Source organism: Puccinia triticina, chromosome 1A (genome assembly GCF_026914185.1).
Source record: "Puccinia triticina chromosome 1A, complete sequence".
Classification (NCBI taxonomy): domain Eukaryota; kingdom Fungi; phylum Basidiomycota; class Pucciniomycetes; order Pucciniales; family Pucciniaceae; genus Puccinia; species Puccinia triticina.
The window spans coordinates 4961545-4978512 of NC_070558.1; the positions used below are offsets into that span (position 1 = coordinate 4961545).

Sequence of the window (16968 nt, forward strand, 5' to 3'; positions counted from 1 at the left end):
ACACACCCGTCCCCCGGAGGCAAGCCCTCGCCCACGCCCTTTGAAAAGGGCGTGTGGGACCGCACACCCTTGATAAAGGGCGAAAGGGCATGCACACCCCTGTATGGGCGTGCGAGGGCGTGCACGCCCCCACATGGGCGTTCACAGGCGTGCACCATGGCTCGTCGGGAGCTCCTCGGCGGGCAGATGCAAGTATACCTGCTCGCCGAGAGCCCCTCGGCGGGCAGTTACAGATACCACCTCGCCGAGAGCCTCTCGGAGAGCAGGTATACATGCACCTGCTCGCCGAGAGCCTTGCCTGCTCGCCGAGAAGGATAACTCTCGGCGAGCAGGTATACAAACACCTACCCGCCGAGCCTGCTCACCGAGAGCCCCTCGGCGGGCAGGTGCATGTATACCTGCTCGCGCAGAGAAATCCTCGGCGAGCAGGCATACAGATCCCACCTCGCCGAGAGCCTCTCGGCGAGCAGGTATACATACACCTGCCCACCGAGCCTGCTCACCGAGAGCCCCTCGGCGGGCAGGTGCATTTATACCTGCTCGCCGAGAGAAATCCTCGGCGAGCAGGCATACATATCCCACCTCGCCAAGAGCCTCTCGGCGAGCAGGTATACTTGCACCTGCCCGCGGAGAGGCTCTTGGTGAGCAGGCTCGGCGGGCAGGTGCATGTATACCTGCTCGCCGAGAGAAATCCTCGGCGAGCAGGCATACATATCCCCGCTCGCCGAGAGCCTTGCCTGCTCGCCGAGAAGGATAACTCTCGGCGAGCAGGTATACAAACACCTGCCCGCCGAGCCTGCTCGCCAAGAGCCCCTCGGCGGGCAGGTTCAAGTATACCTTCTCGCCAAGAGCCCCTCGGCGGGCAGGTTCAACTATACCTGCTCGCCGAGAGGCTCTTGGCGAGGTGGGATATGTATGCCTGCTTGCCGATGATTTATCTCGGCGAGCAGGTATAAATGCACCTGCCCGCCGAGGGGCTCTCGGTGAGCAGGCTTGGTGGGCAGGTGTATGTATACCTGCTCGCCGAGAGGAGGTGGGATCTGTATGCCTGCTCGCCGAGGATTTCTCTCGGCGAGCAGGTATAGATGCACCTGCCCGCCGAGGGGCTCTCGGTGAGCAGGCTCGGCGGGCAGGTGTTTGTATACCTGCTCGCCGAGAGTTGTCCTTGTCGGTGAGCAGGGATACATACACCATACCCGCCGAGGGGCTCTCGGCGAGCAGGTATATGTACTTGCGCCTGCCCACCGAGGGGCTCTCGGCGAGCAGGCACGGTGCACGCTTGTGCACGCCTATGTGGGGGCGTGCACGCCCTTGATAAAGGGTGCGCGGTCCCACACGCCCTGTTCAAAGGGCGTGGTCGTGGGCGTGCCCCCGGAGGACAGGTGTGCATTTATCAATGCCTGTTCTTGCTCAGGCAAAGGCTGAGCAGTGGCTTGTCCTGTGCCAAGACTGGAGGCAGCTGTGCCTGGGACAAAGCTGAGGATCAGCTTGTGAAAATTGCACTAGAGGCTGGATAGCCAGCTGGAGCAGGTGTCATGTCAGTTGTCATCTAGTGACTACTGATTTTTCCTGGTGTTGTTCCTTTGGGTTCTTTGCCCACCGGCCCCGGAGGCCACCTTGCCATTGCACCCGCCACCCCGAGCTATCCCGGCCCTGGTTTTGGCGTTGGCACCCCGGCGCAATTGGGATCTGAGTCCCATTACGAACCCGAGGATGGATTCTACGATCCAGCCGATGAAGTGTGGGGCCTGCTCGTGGGTGGTCGTGGTATTGTGGCCGGGTTCAAGCCCAGACAGCAGCGGCGGGGCGTCGAGAAAGAAGTCCCAAATTTATGTAAAGTGTGGAAAATCTTGCATTGCTCAAACGTTAAAAAAAGAATACAACTGAAGAGAATGTTGTTTTGGGCAAGACAACACGAAGAAAAAACAAGCCATTACGTCCTCTCTTGAGGGTCTTATGAAGAAACGAAAGCAAACAAGGAAGAGAAGTGAGAAGGAGGCGGATTAATCATGACGGGATGGACGGAGTGTGCGGTCCGTTTGGACATTGGCTTGGGGCTTGTTGTTGGTGGTTGATCGGGTGCAAGCCCGGACAGCAGCGGGGCGTTGTCGACAAAGAAGTCCCAAATAAGCTTCACCTTGTGCTCCTTCAAGGGAACCCCAGCATGCCCCTTGCCCGCGACCTGCTCCACCCCCTCGTCCTCTTCGCCCTCCTCCAGGCCCTCCTCTGCATCCCCCACCAGGCCAAGCAGCGGAAAGAGTCCAACAACGTCGGCTCGGTCCAGCGTCTGTCCCAGCGCCGCTCGCCGCACATGTTCCCGGAACATCGCCTCCTTGATCATCAGGAACGGGCTCGGTAGGATCTGCAGTCGCGAACATAGCGCCAGCTCGGACGGGTGGAGGAGCTGCTTCGAGCCGCTCGTCGCCAGACTCAGTGGCACAGCCGCTGGTGGTATTCATCGTGCATATGATCAGCCGAGGGTCATTGAGTAGAATCTTGCGGAAAGCCTCGAGATTTGCAAGACTTACAGTTCTTTTTGGACGCCTTTCCCGAACTACCAGGGGTGCCTAGCTTTCTCTCCGCCGCTTGAATCTACATGCAGGAAGAATTGAGGGCAAGCGTCAAAATCCAGGCCACAGCATAGAGGGTAAGTCTGGCCAGCTGCTGTTTACCTTTTTGAACTCCAAAGGATTCCGGTCGAAGACCACTGCCTTGGCTTGCAACCGCCGATCGTACTTGTCGCTGTAAATTTCTAGGAGGGTGAGCTTGAGTTCTAAGTCCAAGTCAGGCTCGTCTGAGAGCGGCGGCTCTTCATCTACCTCTTCATTGTCATCTTCATCCTCGGCTTTCGGCTCTTCTTTCTCTTTCTCTTTACTCTTTGGTTTAGGGTCCGGGGAGGGGACGGTTTGGAGTGGATCAACAGAGGATGATGGCATTGAATCTCGGCCGTCGGCTTCTGCTGCATCGCCATCATTCTTATCAGCACACTGTCTTTGTACAGTATCTGTCCTTGTGGGTGCTGTCTCGTCTGTCCTTTGGGTCGTTTTGCGAGCCCTTGACCCGACACCGCGCTTCCGTTTGGCCGTAGAATCTGGGGGGATCGTTTCCTGGTCTTGATTGGGCGCGGTATTATTTTCGTCCTTCTCTTCTGCGATGTCATCCTCCTCTGGTAGCTTTTCAGGCTGCGAATTGGTAGCTTTTCAGGCTGCGAATCACCACCGAATCGATACACTCGTCCAAAACTCAAGTCCTTGATCATATTTTCAGCCTCGTTTTCCCACTCAATTTCGAAATCCAACCTCCCAGGCATAAAACCGGCAATCTCGTGAATCGTCGACGCGGACGATACTGGCTTGGGCGGTGGCATTTCTGATGATTGAAGGGAAAGTTTGAAAGGGATTCAGTTATTTTTTTCGTTCCTGTTTTTTTTTTTTTGTTGCAATGTTATGGAAATGCATAAATCAATAGACTGACGTAGAGGGCGAGCGTGCACCTCCTCCAACCTTCTCTTCTTACGGGCTTGGAACTTGTCCTGATCGATCTCGATCCTAGCATCAATTGGCTGAGCAATCATTAAATATTTGCTCGCACGGTATCGATAACAGGCTGAGAGTTTGACAAACAGGAAGCGGGTAATCATCGCTGCCAATAAACACGTCGAGATAATGCCGTTCGACTTCTTCCTTCGTCCGACCGTTGCCGACGTGGTCGGCGATGTCACTCCAATTTCCGAGGCCATAGATTTGGCAGGCTTCAATTAGAAGCAGCTCTCTAAGCGGTGGTGATGTTTGATCATAGTTGAATCCGATTGTCAGTTTTGTTTCCATCAGTTCCATCAGCTTGACGACTTACTCATCAGCACCCCAATCCTCGGTAAAGATAGGAACCGAGTGTGGTTCCTGTTAGGAGGATGGCGGCGATGAGTATTCGATTGATCGGGATAGATGATGAGAAGATGAGGGAAGTTTACAGACGATTACTCGATAGTTGTGCCATGCTTTGTGTTGACCGATCTCTTTGCCCTCGCAGAAGCATTGGCCACACGAACTGGGCGGGCACCAGTTCCTCCCCTGCCGGGGGGGGGGGGGGGGTATCAGCCCAAAATACAACAATTAACTGGTTTATGGGCGGCTCCGCCGCCCTGTGACCAATGGTGTAATATTCATCGACCGCTAATACAAAAAGTATGTAGGCATTTTTTATGCAGCCAGTTTGAATGCAACATCGTCTTCCAAATTGCAGAAGTGGTCCAGAAATAACTTTTGTGAACATGTGGGTGGACTGTATACCAATATCCATTCTGCATTCGTGGTACTTACTTCTAGTACTCGTGTCAAGGAGGGGTTTCAGAAACATCTTATGTTTCCGCGCCTCCTCTAGGGTGTATAGGTAAAATCTGTGATTTACTCAGTCCACCCGAGTCAAGGGAGAAAATTGGGTGATTCCAAATCTAAGAATCTGATGCCCAACAGGCTAGAGAAGTAACTGCAATAGATCTTTGTTTGTGTCTTAAATTGAGTGGGGAGCGCGCGGCAAAACCACTCTCATTAAAAAGGGTCCCCTTCCTAAGAGGGAAAACGGGTGGGTGGGATGGTATTTGAAAACGAAGTTATTTCCCCGTTGGTTGTGAAATAACTGAAGATACGAATGCGGTTGAGGAGAGTGGTACGGTGAGGGGGAAAGAACTTGCTATTCGGAGTTCATTACATATAACCGTCACTCGTCTCCGGGCATTCAGACGCTTGGGCCGCGTTTATCTTGTCCTGCGTCTGTATGCGTTCAGACCGCATTCCTCATGCTCATGGACTTAGGTACCCTCCCTGAATTCCCATTTTTGGGGGGAAGAATTGCATGTGGTGTGGTTATGTGCGCAGGTGGGAGGGGAAAAGGAAAAAATTATTTGTGTCCAAGATGAACTGAGGTATGGAGCAAAAGTATAAAGGCATACGGCCTGTAGATGATCGCAGGTCATCGCTTGGCTCTTGCTCGGCGCCAATTACTTAAAGAGCCAAGCAATCCAGGACAATTTGTACCTGTACTTTGTTGGAAAGTGGGGGGGGGAGGAATGCTGCCAAAAATGTTTTGGTTGGCGCGTGTCGGTCCGCTTACACCACGGCTCCACTTGGAAAGTGAGTCGCGCGGCGGGCGGACCCTCCCGTCAGATTTGGGTCGGGCCGTCCTGGCAGGACGTCAAGCAGCCCTTTGGGTCAGCCCGACCCTGCCCGACCACCCGTTGGCTGTTCCTCCCGACAGGGAGGGCAGGCCGACCTCGTCCGACCGTGCCGACCCGCAAGGCAGCATGGTCGGCTTGTCTGATAGGTCCGGCCAACCCATCTGCCCGGTGGGTCAGCATGGTCGGCTTGCCCTTGAGGTTGTCAACAGGTCGGCTGCCCCCGGAAATGAGCCGACCTTCCCAACAAGTCACCGGACTAGTCAACCTGTCCGTCGGCCCAAGGTCAGAAACTCACTTGAAAAAGTGAGTTTCCTGAGACCACCAGTACGATCTGCTGAGCGTGCTCGCGGATTGTACATAGAAGAGAAAAAAAAATGTTGGACTTCGCAATGTTTGCTTGTCATGATAAGTAGAGAGGGCGGTATATAATTTTGACTAAGGTGGCACTGATGTCAATGTTGTTGTTACCGCAGCGGTTGTAAGTGATCACACCAATGAGCAAGCAATCCCTGAGTCCATGGTGTGGTTGCCGGATCGACCCTCCCAGTGCACAATTTTTGCTGCTCGGATCTCATCATGACCCTGGGCCCCACGGCCAACGTCTGGGTAATCCCAGCTTGAAGCCCAACGTCCAGGTAGGATACGTGGCCTAGCCGCCATCAAGGGCAGCCCAACCTTCCCGACATATACTCCTCCCAACGTCCGCCGTGCAAAGTTTTACTGCAGGGGTGGAGAGGGGGTGGCCAACGTCAAGCCGGACGTTGGCCCGCCGTCCAACTGCACCCATGGTGTAATGTTAAACCATTAATGTATCAAAGTCCCTCCCTATGTGGGAGGTCAGAGTTTGGAGTTTGGGTGGAGCTAAAGTTTGGCTGGTGGCGAAGCCACCCCTCCCGCATGGACAAACTTAACTAGGTCCCTCTCTCGCCTGAGGCTTTGCCGGAGGGACTTATGACTCATCAGGATTCTTTGCATGAGAGAAATTTTTGTTTTGGTGGTGTTTTTGTTTGAACCCCCAAATCTCAACTCTGATTATTCCAAACCTTTTAAGTTTTTGGTGGATGGTACGCCTCCATCTGCCCCTCCTTCTGATATAATTTCAGAACCCATTTTCCTCATCTTCATCCCTATTTTATTTTTCTTAAACATCCATTTCCTTGAGTTGCGTGGAATTTCCTCCGGATCAGAAAATAACCGCCCATGTGCATTCATCTCAAGGTCTATTCGCTGATACAACGTTATAAAGGTATGTGCCCCTCTTTTTTTCACAGATCTTCTCTTACCGCTCAATCCTTAGCGCCAATCTTGAATTTCTTAGCTTTGATACTCCACTTCCTCCACCAATCAGAATCCCGCCATCCATTTGACACATACATACAATTCAACCGAGCCGGCGCACTGCAAGAGAATGTGTCTAGATAACTTACCCCGTCTCCTAAATATGCGTGATAAGCTGCTGTTTATTGAAAAGATACTCCATCTTAGGCACAAAGATCCAAAAATAAAATCCAGCCAACAGTTGTGGGGGGCGCCAGTTGGATGGCCAATGACGAAGGGTATTCTAGATGCAATCAAACGACTTGTTCATCACACTACCAACGGTAAAGCTTGTTGGAATCAATATATCCTATCCGAGGTAAGTCTGATGGTTATCATGACTATTCAATTCTCTACTGCCTACCTGTTTTGTATTATCATTCCTGATCAATGACTTTTTTTTGGCCTCAACATCATTTCTCTGCTTCAAGTGGCTTTGCGCGGCAATCTAGCCCTGATCAGGCTTGATAGGTCCAATCATCTCCCAACTTGACGGGGTCAGTGCACCATGGATTTAACAAATGAATTTTCGATGAAATGTAGTGATGTGCTTGACATCACGATTACTTTGTTTTTTATTGTGAATTTTGAAATATTTATTTTAAAAATCAGTGATAGAGATACCATGTATGTAAAATATATGATAATTATGCTGAGGTGGATGCAATTCAGGAAAAATGGGTCTTACAAGTAGGGGTTGAGAATTGAATGAGTAGTACTGGAGATTATAAAAATAAGTGTGGTAAATTTTCCGGTTCTCTCACGCAAAGAATCCTGATAAGTCATAAGTCCCTCTGGCAAAGCCTCAGGCAAGAGAGGGACTTAGTTAAGTTTGCCGCAGGGAGGGACTTAGGCCTGATGTGGGGGTTGTGGCGCGTAGGCCACCCACCAAAAAGTGGCAGAAATGCAGTTTTTGAGTTTTGCAGCCTGTAGTTTCAACACTGGCCATTCCAGCTACCAGAACTTAGAAGCTCCTCTATGGCGCCAATTTTTAGAGCTCTCCCCCCATCAATCAACCCACCGGACTATTTTTGGTGGATTTTTGAAATGATTCAAGGCAAGCCAGAACAACCCTCATCTGGTGTGGTGCTTGAGTCCGGTTGATAGGCGAGGAGGAGGGGTTGAACAAGGAGCTAGTTCTGGGGACTTTGGCCAAGGTGGGTCTTGGTTGTTTAAGCTCTGACTTGATGATTGTATTTCTTATCTGAGGAGCAGACACGTACACACAACTAGAGAGCCCCCTGCACAAGATCCAGAGGGGGCCTGAAATTATGTAACATACAAGACACAACCAAAACATTTGAAATGGACAGGTGACAGGTGACAGGTGACAGGTGACAGGGAACAGGGAACTTACTGGGGACTGGGAAAGAATACTTTACTGGGAACTGGGGACTGGGAACTGAGTACTTTACTGGGGACTGGAGACAGGATAATTTACTGGGGACTGGGGACTGGACACTGGCTACTTTACTGGGGACTGGGGATAGGAGGGGAATGTGAGCAAACAGAGAGACAGATATTCGAACACACCCCCGCGCAAACAGTCGGAGAATCGGGGAATAAGTGGGTAGTTGAGAGATTGGAGAGATTAGAGTTCTCTGACTTCAGATTGGTGATCATTGTTGTCGTCAAACGCAACATGGGAGGGGAGCTGGTCAAAAGAAGCAGTGAGATTGTGAACAGATTCAGATGTTGAGGCGTTGGGTTCCACAACTTCAACAGAGAACATGGTTGGCACCGGCGATGCTAGCATTGCGAGGTGGGCTTTGGCTTCGAGCTTTGCTTTTAAATATTTCTGATAATCTGCAAGCTTGCCTGGATGAAGAGAAAAACAATCTTCTGCTCGATGAGGGGCTGAAGAAAGGTGACGACCTTGGGGACACTTTTGAGTGAGGAGTGCTGAAGCTTCATTGGGTTCAGAGGAGGCAACAAATCTAGGTTTGGGTGGCATGGAATTGGAGTTGGCACTGATCTGGCTGTCTAGAATTTTGAGGACAGTCTTGTATGTAACCTCCATGGACAACAAAGTACCTGAAGCAATGATAGCGTTACAAACATGAGCGAGTTTGACGGGTATCTTCATCAAGATGATGTGACCAAGGGATTCCTTGTCAATTGAAGCATCAAGGGACTCCAAAAATGTGATACCGTCCCAGAACGCCAAAATGAACTCCTGGACGTTGTCGACTTGTAAAGGGAGATGAGTCAGTCAATACCACGCCTTGAACTTGTTGGCTTGCTTCTTTGAGGCACCAAACTCAAGGATGTTTGACCACAACTTCTTGGGGCATTGAGCACCACTGTTCTTCTTTACCCGACCAGAGACCGAGCTATGAATGCAAGTGATGATTGTGGCATGGGCAAGATCTAATTGTTTGGACTGGTTGACATTGACTATTTTTCCATCATTGCCACGAACTTTGGCGGGTTATTTTCCGATCACAAGCTGATAAAGTTCCCTAGCTTTCAATACCGACGACATTTTAGAGACCCAGTCGACATAGTTATTTTTTGTAAGCTCGGGAAGGTGAAACTTATTGGAGCTGTCCATTGTTTAAGCAGAACGATTGGACAAGGCAATCAAGAAAGGAAGAATCTTGACGAGACTGTAAATCTGTTGAGTTTTCACTTGAGGAAAGCAAGATTGATAGGCAAGGAGGAGGGGTTGAACAAGGAGCTGGTTCTGGGGACTTTGGCCAAGGTAGGTCTTGGTTGTTTAAGCTCTGACTCGATGATTGTATTCCTTATCTGAGGAGCAGACACGTACACACAACTAGAGAGCCCCCTGCACAAGAGCCAGAGGGGGCCTAAAATTATGTAACATACAAGACACGACCAAAACATGTGAAATGGACAGGAGACAGGTGACAGGGAACTTACTGGGGACTGGGAAAGAATACTTTACTGGGAACTGGGGACTGGGGACTGGATAATTTACTGGGGACTGGGAACTGGGAACTGAGTACTTTACTGGGGACTGGATACTTTACTGGGGACTGGAGACAGGATAATTTAATGGGGACTGGGGACTGGGGACTGGGGACTGGGGACTGGCTACTTTACTGGGGACTGGAGACAGTAGGGGAATGTGAGCAAACAGAGAGACAGATATTCTAACACCAAGCACATCCAGTTTTTGTTTGGCTTCTTCATTGTTTCTTTTTTGTTTGACGAGATGTATCAGAATTATCAACATACCAAACCAACAACCGGCAATGCTACACACTCCACGCCGCCAGCCAGCAAGGCTTCACGTGCCAAATTGCTACTTGGCAAGGCCGCACCATATGAAGTAAACCTGGGCACCCAAGCCCCCCCCCCCCACCACCACCAACCCCTGCAAGGGGGGCTACAGAGGACAGGTACCCAGGTACATACCCTCTGTTGCCAGAAAAACAAGAACCTGTACCTGTACCCGGACACACCAGGCAGTCCCAAACTGGTGTGAGCGGGTACCTGTTTGCCATCTTTATGTCACAGTTATTCAATCACTTTGCTGTTCTGAGTTGGAACCTTCCAGATCTGCAAGTGTGAATGAAAGAACTCCTTTCAGCTTCTTGTTGATCCCTGTAGTTCTACACTCTTTGTGCAACTTACCTGGATTGATTCTCTTACAAGATGAATAGGAATTCCAACACGTAAGAGGAGTGTGCCAAAGCACACACTGTAATAGGATTGTGCCAAAGCACACACCTTAATATGATTGTGACAAAGCACACTCTGTAATAGGAGTGTGCCCAAAGACACTCTGTAATAGGAGTGTGCCCAAGCACACTCTGTAATAGGAGTGTGCCCAAGCACACTCTGTAATAGGAGTGTGCCCAAGAACACTCTGTAATAGGAGTGTGCCCAAGCACACTCTGTAATAGGAGTGTGCCCAAGAACACTCTGTAATAGGAGTGTGCTGTTGGAATTTCCTCTGCACTACCTGCGCTACGCTCCCAACACTCAATCCCAATTCCCTGTACACTCAATCCCGATTCCCCGTACACTTAATGCCGATTCTCTGTACACTCAATCCCGATTCCCTGTACACTCAATCCCGATTCCCCGCACACTCAATCCCGATTCCCAGTCCTCTTCTCCGGACCACTCCTTCCTTCTCTGTCTCACCTTCTCCTGTCTCATTTCCTTGTCTCACCTTCTCCTCTGCCTCCAACCAACTCCAACTCCTGAAACTTCATCAGCAACCACAAGTCGGCTGGCTCTCTCAACATGCTCAATGCAAGCTCAACCATCAACACTTTGGCTATAAAAACTTGACCCACTTTCTCATCAGCAGCCTTCCACATCAGATTCAAAAGCAATCTCTCTCCCCTCACCCAAGCTGCTCGGCCTTTGCTCTCCACTGTCCAAAATTCAATTCCTCAAGATATCTCTCCGACTTTGGTTTTTCCCATCTCTTCTTCTTTATCTTCTATCCCTTTCTTCCCTCCTGATCAACTCAAATCGTTGACGGCACCAGATTGATTTCTCCTCAAACTCATCTCAAATCATCCTTGTTGCCCCGACGCTCTCTCTCAAATACATCAATTGGATCTTTCCAATTTGGCGAGAAAATCAATTGTCCTCAAACCAACCTCATCTTCAATCAACTATCAAGAATCCCATATATTGACCTTATTTTTTCCTTTGTTCACAGTGTCTACTACTTGTCCCTATTTGATCTGTTTTTCTTCAGTCTGTCCGTTCTTGTTCCTCCCAAATCATCATCTCATTGTGGTATGCTACTTTTTTTGTATTGTATCAGAACTTCTTCTCCTGCTTAAAATTCTTCATGTCTAACTTTTTATTGTCTTAGTTCTGGTTTTACTTTCAGTAATCTATCCTGTTTTTTACATGTGCCAAAGCAAACTCTATCATTAGGAGTTTTCCAAAACACACTGCTTCATTAATAGTTTGCCCAAGCACACTCCTTCATTAGGAGTTTGTGAATCCACCATCAACATTGGGCCTTCACACGAGGGGCTATGGGATCACCTAACCCTAACCCCCTGTGAGACAACTACTTAGACTTGTCCCCGCTCTTCCCTATTCAAGCAGAGATCTAATCTCTCTCAACTAGGTGAGCACCTGTCTCCTTTTTCTTCTCTCTTGCCAGTGTATCTAGCCAAAAGAGATCTAATCTCTCTCAACTAGTCCTTTCAAATATAGCCCCAAAGTTTGGAACTAGAATCTCAAAGGCTCTTTGCCTTGCTTCCATACCTTTTGTTGCTGTCATCAGTGAGGGTTCATAGAACCCTTACAGAGTTTGCCAAAGCACACTCCGTCATCAGGAGTGTGCCAAATCACACTCCTTCATCAGGAGTGTGCCAAATCACACTCCTTCATCAGGAGTGTGCCAAATCACACTCCTTCATCAGGAGTGTGCCAAATCACACTCCTTCATCAGGAGTGTGCCAAATCACACTCTAGAGATGGCCCCAGCAAACCCGTTGCGGGTACCTGCTATCCGCTCGGGTACCCGCCACGGCCGGCGGGTACCCGCCAGCGGGTGCGGGTGCGGGTGCGGATGTATGAGATTCTGGGAAAAAGTGGGCGGGTACCCGGATAATTCAACCCACACCCGCCGCACCCGCCCACCGCTTTAACCATAAGGCCTGATCCATTCCGGTTGCCAAGGTTTTACAGCCTTGGCAGCCAGAAAAACCCACCTGGTCGCCGAGGACACACAACCTAATCGACCAGGAGGGATTCCTTCCGGTCACCGGGGCTGTATCTCGGCGACCAGAAGGAAAAAATCCTGCCGGTTGCAGAGGTTACAAAACCTCGGCAACCAGGAGGATACTATCTTGCTCACGAAGTTTGTAAAGCCTTGGCGACCAAGAGGAAATGGTCCTGGTCGCAGAAGTTAAATAACCTCAGCGCGCGACCAGCAGGTAACCTCCTGGTCGCAGAGGTTACCTCGCCAACCAGAAGGCAACCTCTTGGTCGCCGAGGTTACCTCACCGACCAGAAGGCAACCTCTTGGTCGCCGAGGTTACCTCGCCGACCAGAAGGCAACCTCTTGGTCGCCGAGGTTACCTCCGCAACCAGAAGGCAACCTCTTGGTCGCCGAGGTTACCTCGGCGACCAGAAGCTAACCTCCTGGTCGCTGAAGCTACCTCGGCGACCAGAAGACAACCTCCTGGTCGCTGAAGTTACCTCGGCGACCAGAAGGAAACCTCCTGGTCGTCAAAGTTACCTCGGCGACCAGAAGGGAACCTCCTGGTCGTCAAAGTTACCTCGGCGACCAGAAGGGAACCTCCTGGTCGTCAAAGTTACCTCGGCGACCAGAAGGAAACCTCCTGGTCGCAGAGGTCTTATTGCAACCAGAACGGCTTCCTTCTGGTCGCCGAGGTCATCCCTCTTCAACCAAAAGGGGCCCCTTCCGGTTGCCGAGATGAGTTTCAAGGAGCAGGTATCCATGGTTATCTGCGCGGGTACCCGCCCAGGCCAGCGGGTACCCGCCAACGAGTGCGGATGCGGGTACGGATGTCAGGATCCAGTCAAAACAGGCCACGGGTACCCGGGTGTGACGGAGCCATCTCTATCACACTCCTTCATCAGGAGTGTGCCAAATCACACTCCTTCATCAGGAGTGTGCCAAATCACACTCCGTAATAGGAGTGTGCCTAAGAGCACTTTGTCATATGTGTATCTGGAAAAAGCACACTCCGTAACAGGAGTGTGCCAAAGCACACTCCGTAACAGGAGTGTGCCAAAGCACACTCCGTAACAGGAGTGTGCCAAAGCACACTCCGTAACAGGAGTGTGCCAAAGGACACTCCATAATAGGAGTGTGCCAAAGCACACTCCATAATAGGAGTGTGCCAAAGGACACTCCATAATAGGAGTGTGCCAAAGCACACTCCATAATAGGAGTGTGCCAAAGCACACTCGGCAATAGGAATGCACACTCCTTTATAGGAGTGTGCCAAAGCACACTCTGTTATAGGAGTGTGCCAAAGCACACTCTGTTATAGGAGTGTGCCAAAGCACACTCTGTTATAGGAGTGTGCCAAAGCACACTCTGTTATAGGAGTGTGCCAAAGCACACTCTGTTATAGGAGTGTGCCAAGGCACACTCTGTTATAGGAGTGTGCCAAAGCACACTCTGTTATAGGAGTGTGCCAAAGCACACTCTGTTATAGGAGTGTGCCAAAGCACACTCTGTTATAGGAGTGTGCCAAAGCACACTCTGTTATAGGAGTGTGCCAAAGCACACTCTGTTATAGGAGTGTGCCAAAGCACACTCTGTTATAGAAGTGTGCCAAAGCACACTCTGTTATAGGAGTGTGCCAAAGCACACTCTGTTATAGGAGTGTGCCAAAGCACACTCTGTTATAGAAGTGTGCCAAAGCACACTCTGTTATAGGAGTGTGCCAAAGCACACTCCGTTATAGGAGTGTGCCAAAGCAAGCACACTCCATTATGGGAGTGTGCCAAATACCAAAGCACACTCCTATTACGGAGAGTCAGCTGAAGGAAAATTCAGCCTGGCCCTGTGTTTGTTTCAAGGGTGCAGTCTGCTGGGTATAAATACAACAGGGCCTTGGCTGCAGTATTTCCTTCCTATCCCTAAACCCACCACAGCCTCAAATTATAAACTGGCCTCTTCAACATGTCCGCATTCATCAACCTCAACCTCCCCATTGCCAACAAAGACAGCTTAAAAAGCCATCTTGACCTACTCTTCAAGCTGTATTTTGCTTGCATGTTAAGTAAGGTTGAAACCTTGTATGCAACATGTGCATTCGACTTGCATGGGCTGACCTCACCCTCCTTTTCCCAGATACTCAGCCCACCATGCATCTGGACAGCTGAGCCAACAAGGCCATCAAAGATTGTACAGAATGGTTGAAGACCTTTATGTTGGATCAGGCTTGTAAGCACATTATTACTTATAATTTTTCCAATCTTACAAAGAAATGTTTTACATTGAATTTTGATGTAGCTCTGTTGCTTGCCGGAGACTCAGCGGAGTCATTGAGTGGTTTGAAAAAAACTTCACTGACATGAAGGAGGTGTTCCAGAAAAGGAAAAACCTGTTCAAATCTCTGGAAGCAACACTGGGTCGCTACGCTATTTCAGCACTACGCGTTAGCGTAGCGGCAAAAAGCGCCCATCTAATTTGCATAGCGTTGGCGCGCTGTTAGCGCCGCTACGCTGCGCTAATATTCAGCAGCGCTAACAGCGCGCCAATTCTTTGTTAGCGTTAGCGCGCCGCTACAGTCGCTACGCTACGCTGCGCTGCGCTACAGCGCTTTTAGCGGAAAAAAGACCTTTTTTCCCGCTAAAGGCGCTGTAGCGCAGCGTAGCGCGCGCTCTTTTGCGCCCTGCATGTGTAGCGTTAGCGCAATTGCGCGCATCTGCGCTAATGCTACGCTATCAGCTAAAATAGCTGCGCACCGCGTGCGCGTAGCGTTAGCCTATATGCGTGCAATTGCGCTAACGCTACGCTAAAAAATAGTGCATTTGCGCTGCGCTACGCTACGCTAACCGCTATGGTTAGCGTAGCAACCCAGCGTTGCTGGAAGACTCTGTTAATGCTGTCTCCAAACAAATCCAAGTGGTGGAAAAGGGGATGGTCAAACAAGAACAGGAGATTCAGATTAAAGTTGCTCTTCAGTATTGCAAAGTGGTGGACGAGATGAACCATCTCAAAGCCAAGATTGCATAGAAAATCTTGTATTTTCTCTTGTTAGTTCCCTAACTTAACACAAGTCCCCCTGGTGGGAGGCTTGCTGTGGCTGGCCACAAAGCAGCCCCTCCCGCAGGGAGGGACTTGCTTATTATCCCCCAACTTCATAGAGGAGCAGAAAGTACCAAATGACTGTAAGGATTTTTAACTCTTTAATAGCTCCGCCCCCAGCACATCCAAAGGTCTGAGCCACAGCTTTCTGACCCTTTGACATCTCCTCTACAATTGTCTCCTCAGAATTTTTTGTATCACCATTGATGTATTTTTAATAAATTTTTGAAAAGTGACTTCTCAAGAAATGGATCTGCACAAGGATTCACAAGGCTGTATTTCTTGGTGGACAAAAAACCTGCATTATTTCTAGGTTGTATGTAAATTCTGGACACATTAGCGGGATTCAAAGTAGACCCTTGCATTCCACTTGCAAGGCAAGGCAAGCTGGCGTTCAACTCAAATGTTGAACGTTGACTTGCAGTCTCCCCTCAACACTGGGTTATGCAAAGTGACCTGCATGCACGTGCGTGTCTACTTTGAAACCTCCTATTGTATGTACATAAGCTAAGATCACAACCATGCTTTCCTCTGGCCAAATGTAATGGACGACAAGACCTGCGGACTAAGAGGACAGCGGGTAGTACTGTGAGCTACGCGAAAAGTGGTGACGACAGCGGTCAGGTGGAGGCACACCTAAGAGGACAGCGGGTAGTACTGTGAGCTACGCGAACAGTGGTGACAACAGTGGTCAGGTGGAGGCACATCTGCGGACGACCGAGTGGAGATGAAGTGATGAGTTGATGATTGATTGAAGCAATGATGAATGAATGAAATACAAGGACATCAATACTAACCTAAGAGGACAGCAGGTAGTACTGTGAGCTACGCGAACAGTGGTGACAACAGCGGTCAGGTGGAGGCACACCTGATGATGATGAGGAACACTATGGTGAGACAAGAGACCAGAATGAACGGATATGAGAGGAAATACAAGGGTGCATACCTGCGGACGACCGAGCGGAGATGAAGTAATGAGTTGATGATTGATTGAAGCAATGATGAATAGAGTACAACGTAAGAAGGGAAGGTTGAACTATGTACATCATAACTAGGTTTAAGCTATCATCAACTAGGTCTACTTCCGCAGCGGTGAGCTTCGGCGGCCGCGGCAATATGCGCCTCAATAAAATGTGGATCCACACATGGATCTTCCAAACTTAAGACATGGTTTGGAACATTGTTTTGCTGCCTTGACCTAGATTTCTGGACACTTTTGCCACTAGGGATTGCAGTCTTTGGATTGAGAGGCTGGAACAGGTGTCAAAAGTTGTGCATTTATCAAGGCTACAAGAGTACTGTCTATTCAGTTTTCTGTTGTTGTTTTTATTACACTTTATAGGGCCGTTTTGGTATTTTTTGCACTGAATATCACTTCTGCTCCTGCCAAAATTGAGGAGCAAGTAAGCCTCTCCTACGGAGAGCGCTCCGCGCGGGTCCCCCGGACCTTTGTTTGAGTGGTTTGTTAAGAGGTTAGTTCCTATGACAAACAAATTTGGGACATTTGTCTTCTCACAGAATTGAACTGTACGTGAGCCAGCACAAAACACCTAACTTAACTAAGTCCCACCCTCCTACAGGTGGAGTGGTAAAACACTGGTCGCATTGCGCCGACCGGAGGGAGGGACTTACACGCTAAACGGACTTACAGGCTGACAGCATTTGGTTTTTTGGTGGGGACTTTTTTAAAACTGCTCTCACCCATCCATTTCCTGTCCAATTTCATTATTGTTTGGATTTC

The 16968-nt window shown here is 49.7% G+C and overlaps 1 protein-coding gene across 1 annotated transcript; it reads right to left on the bottom strand.

Annotated features, from left to right (window-relative positions):
- Positions 1-1954: 1954 nt before the first annotated feature.
- On the bottom strand, positions 1955-4272 carry PtA15_1A553 (uncharacterized protein; the record flags this gene model as incomplete). The annotated part of the gene is made up of 8 exons (XM_053165592.1): positions 1955-2445; positions 2529-2592; positions 2673-3182; positions 3300-3369; positions 3504-3562; positions 3624-3771; positions 3853-3899; positions 4261-4272. 8 exons carry the CDS (start codon positions 4270-4272, stop codon positions 1955-1957), a joined length of 1401 nt encoding a protein of 466 aa, XP_053016768.1.
- Between the last annotated feature and the right edge of the window lie 12696 nt (positions 4273-16968).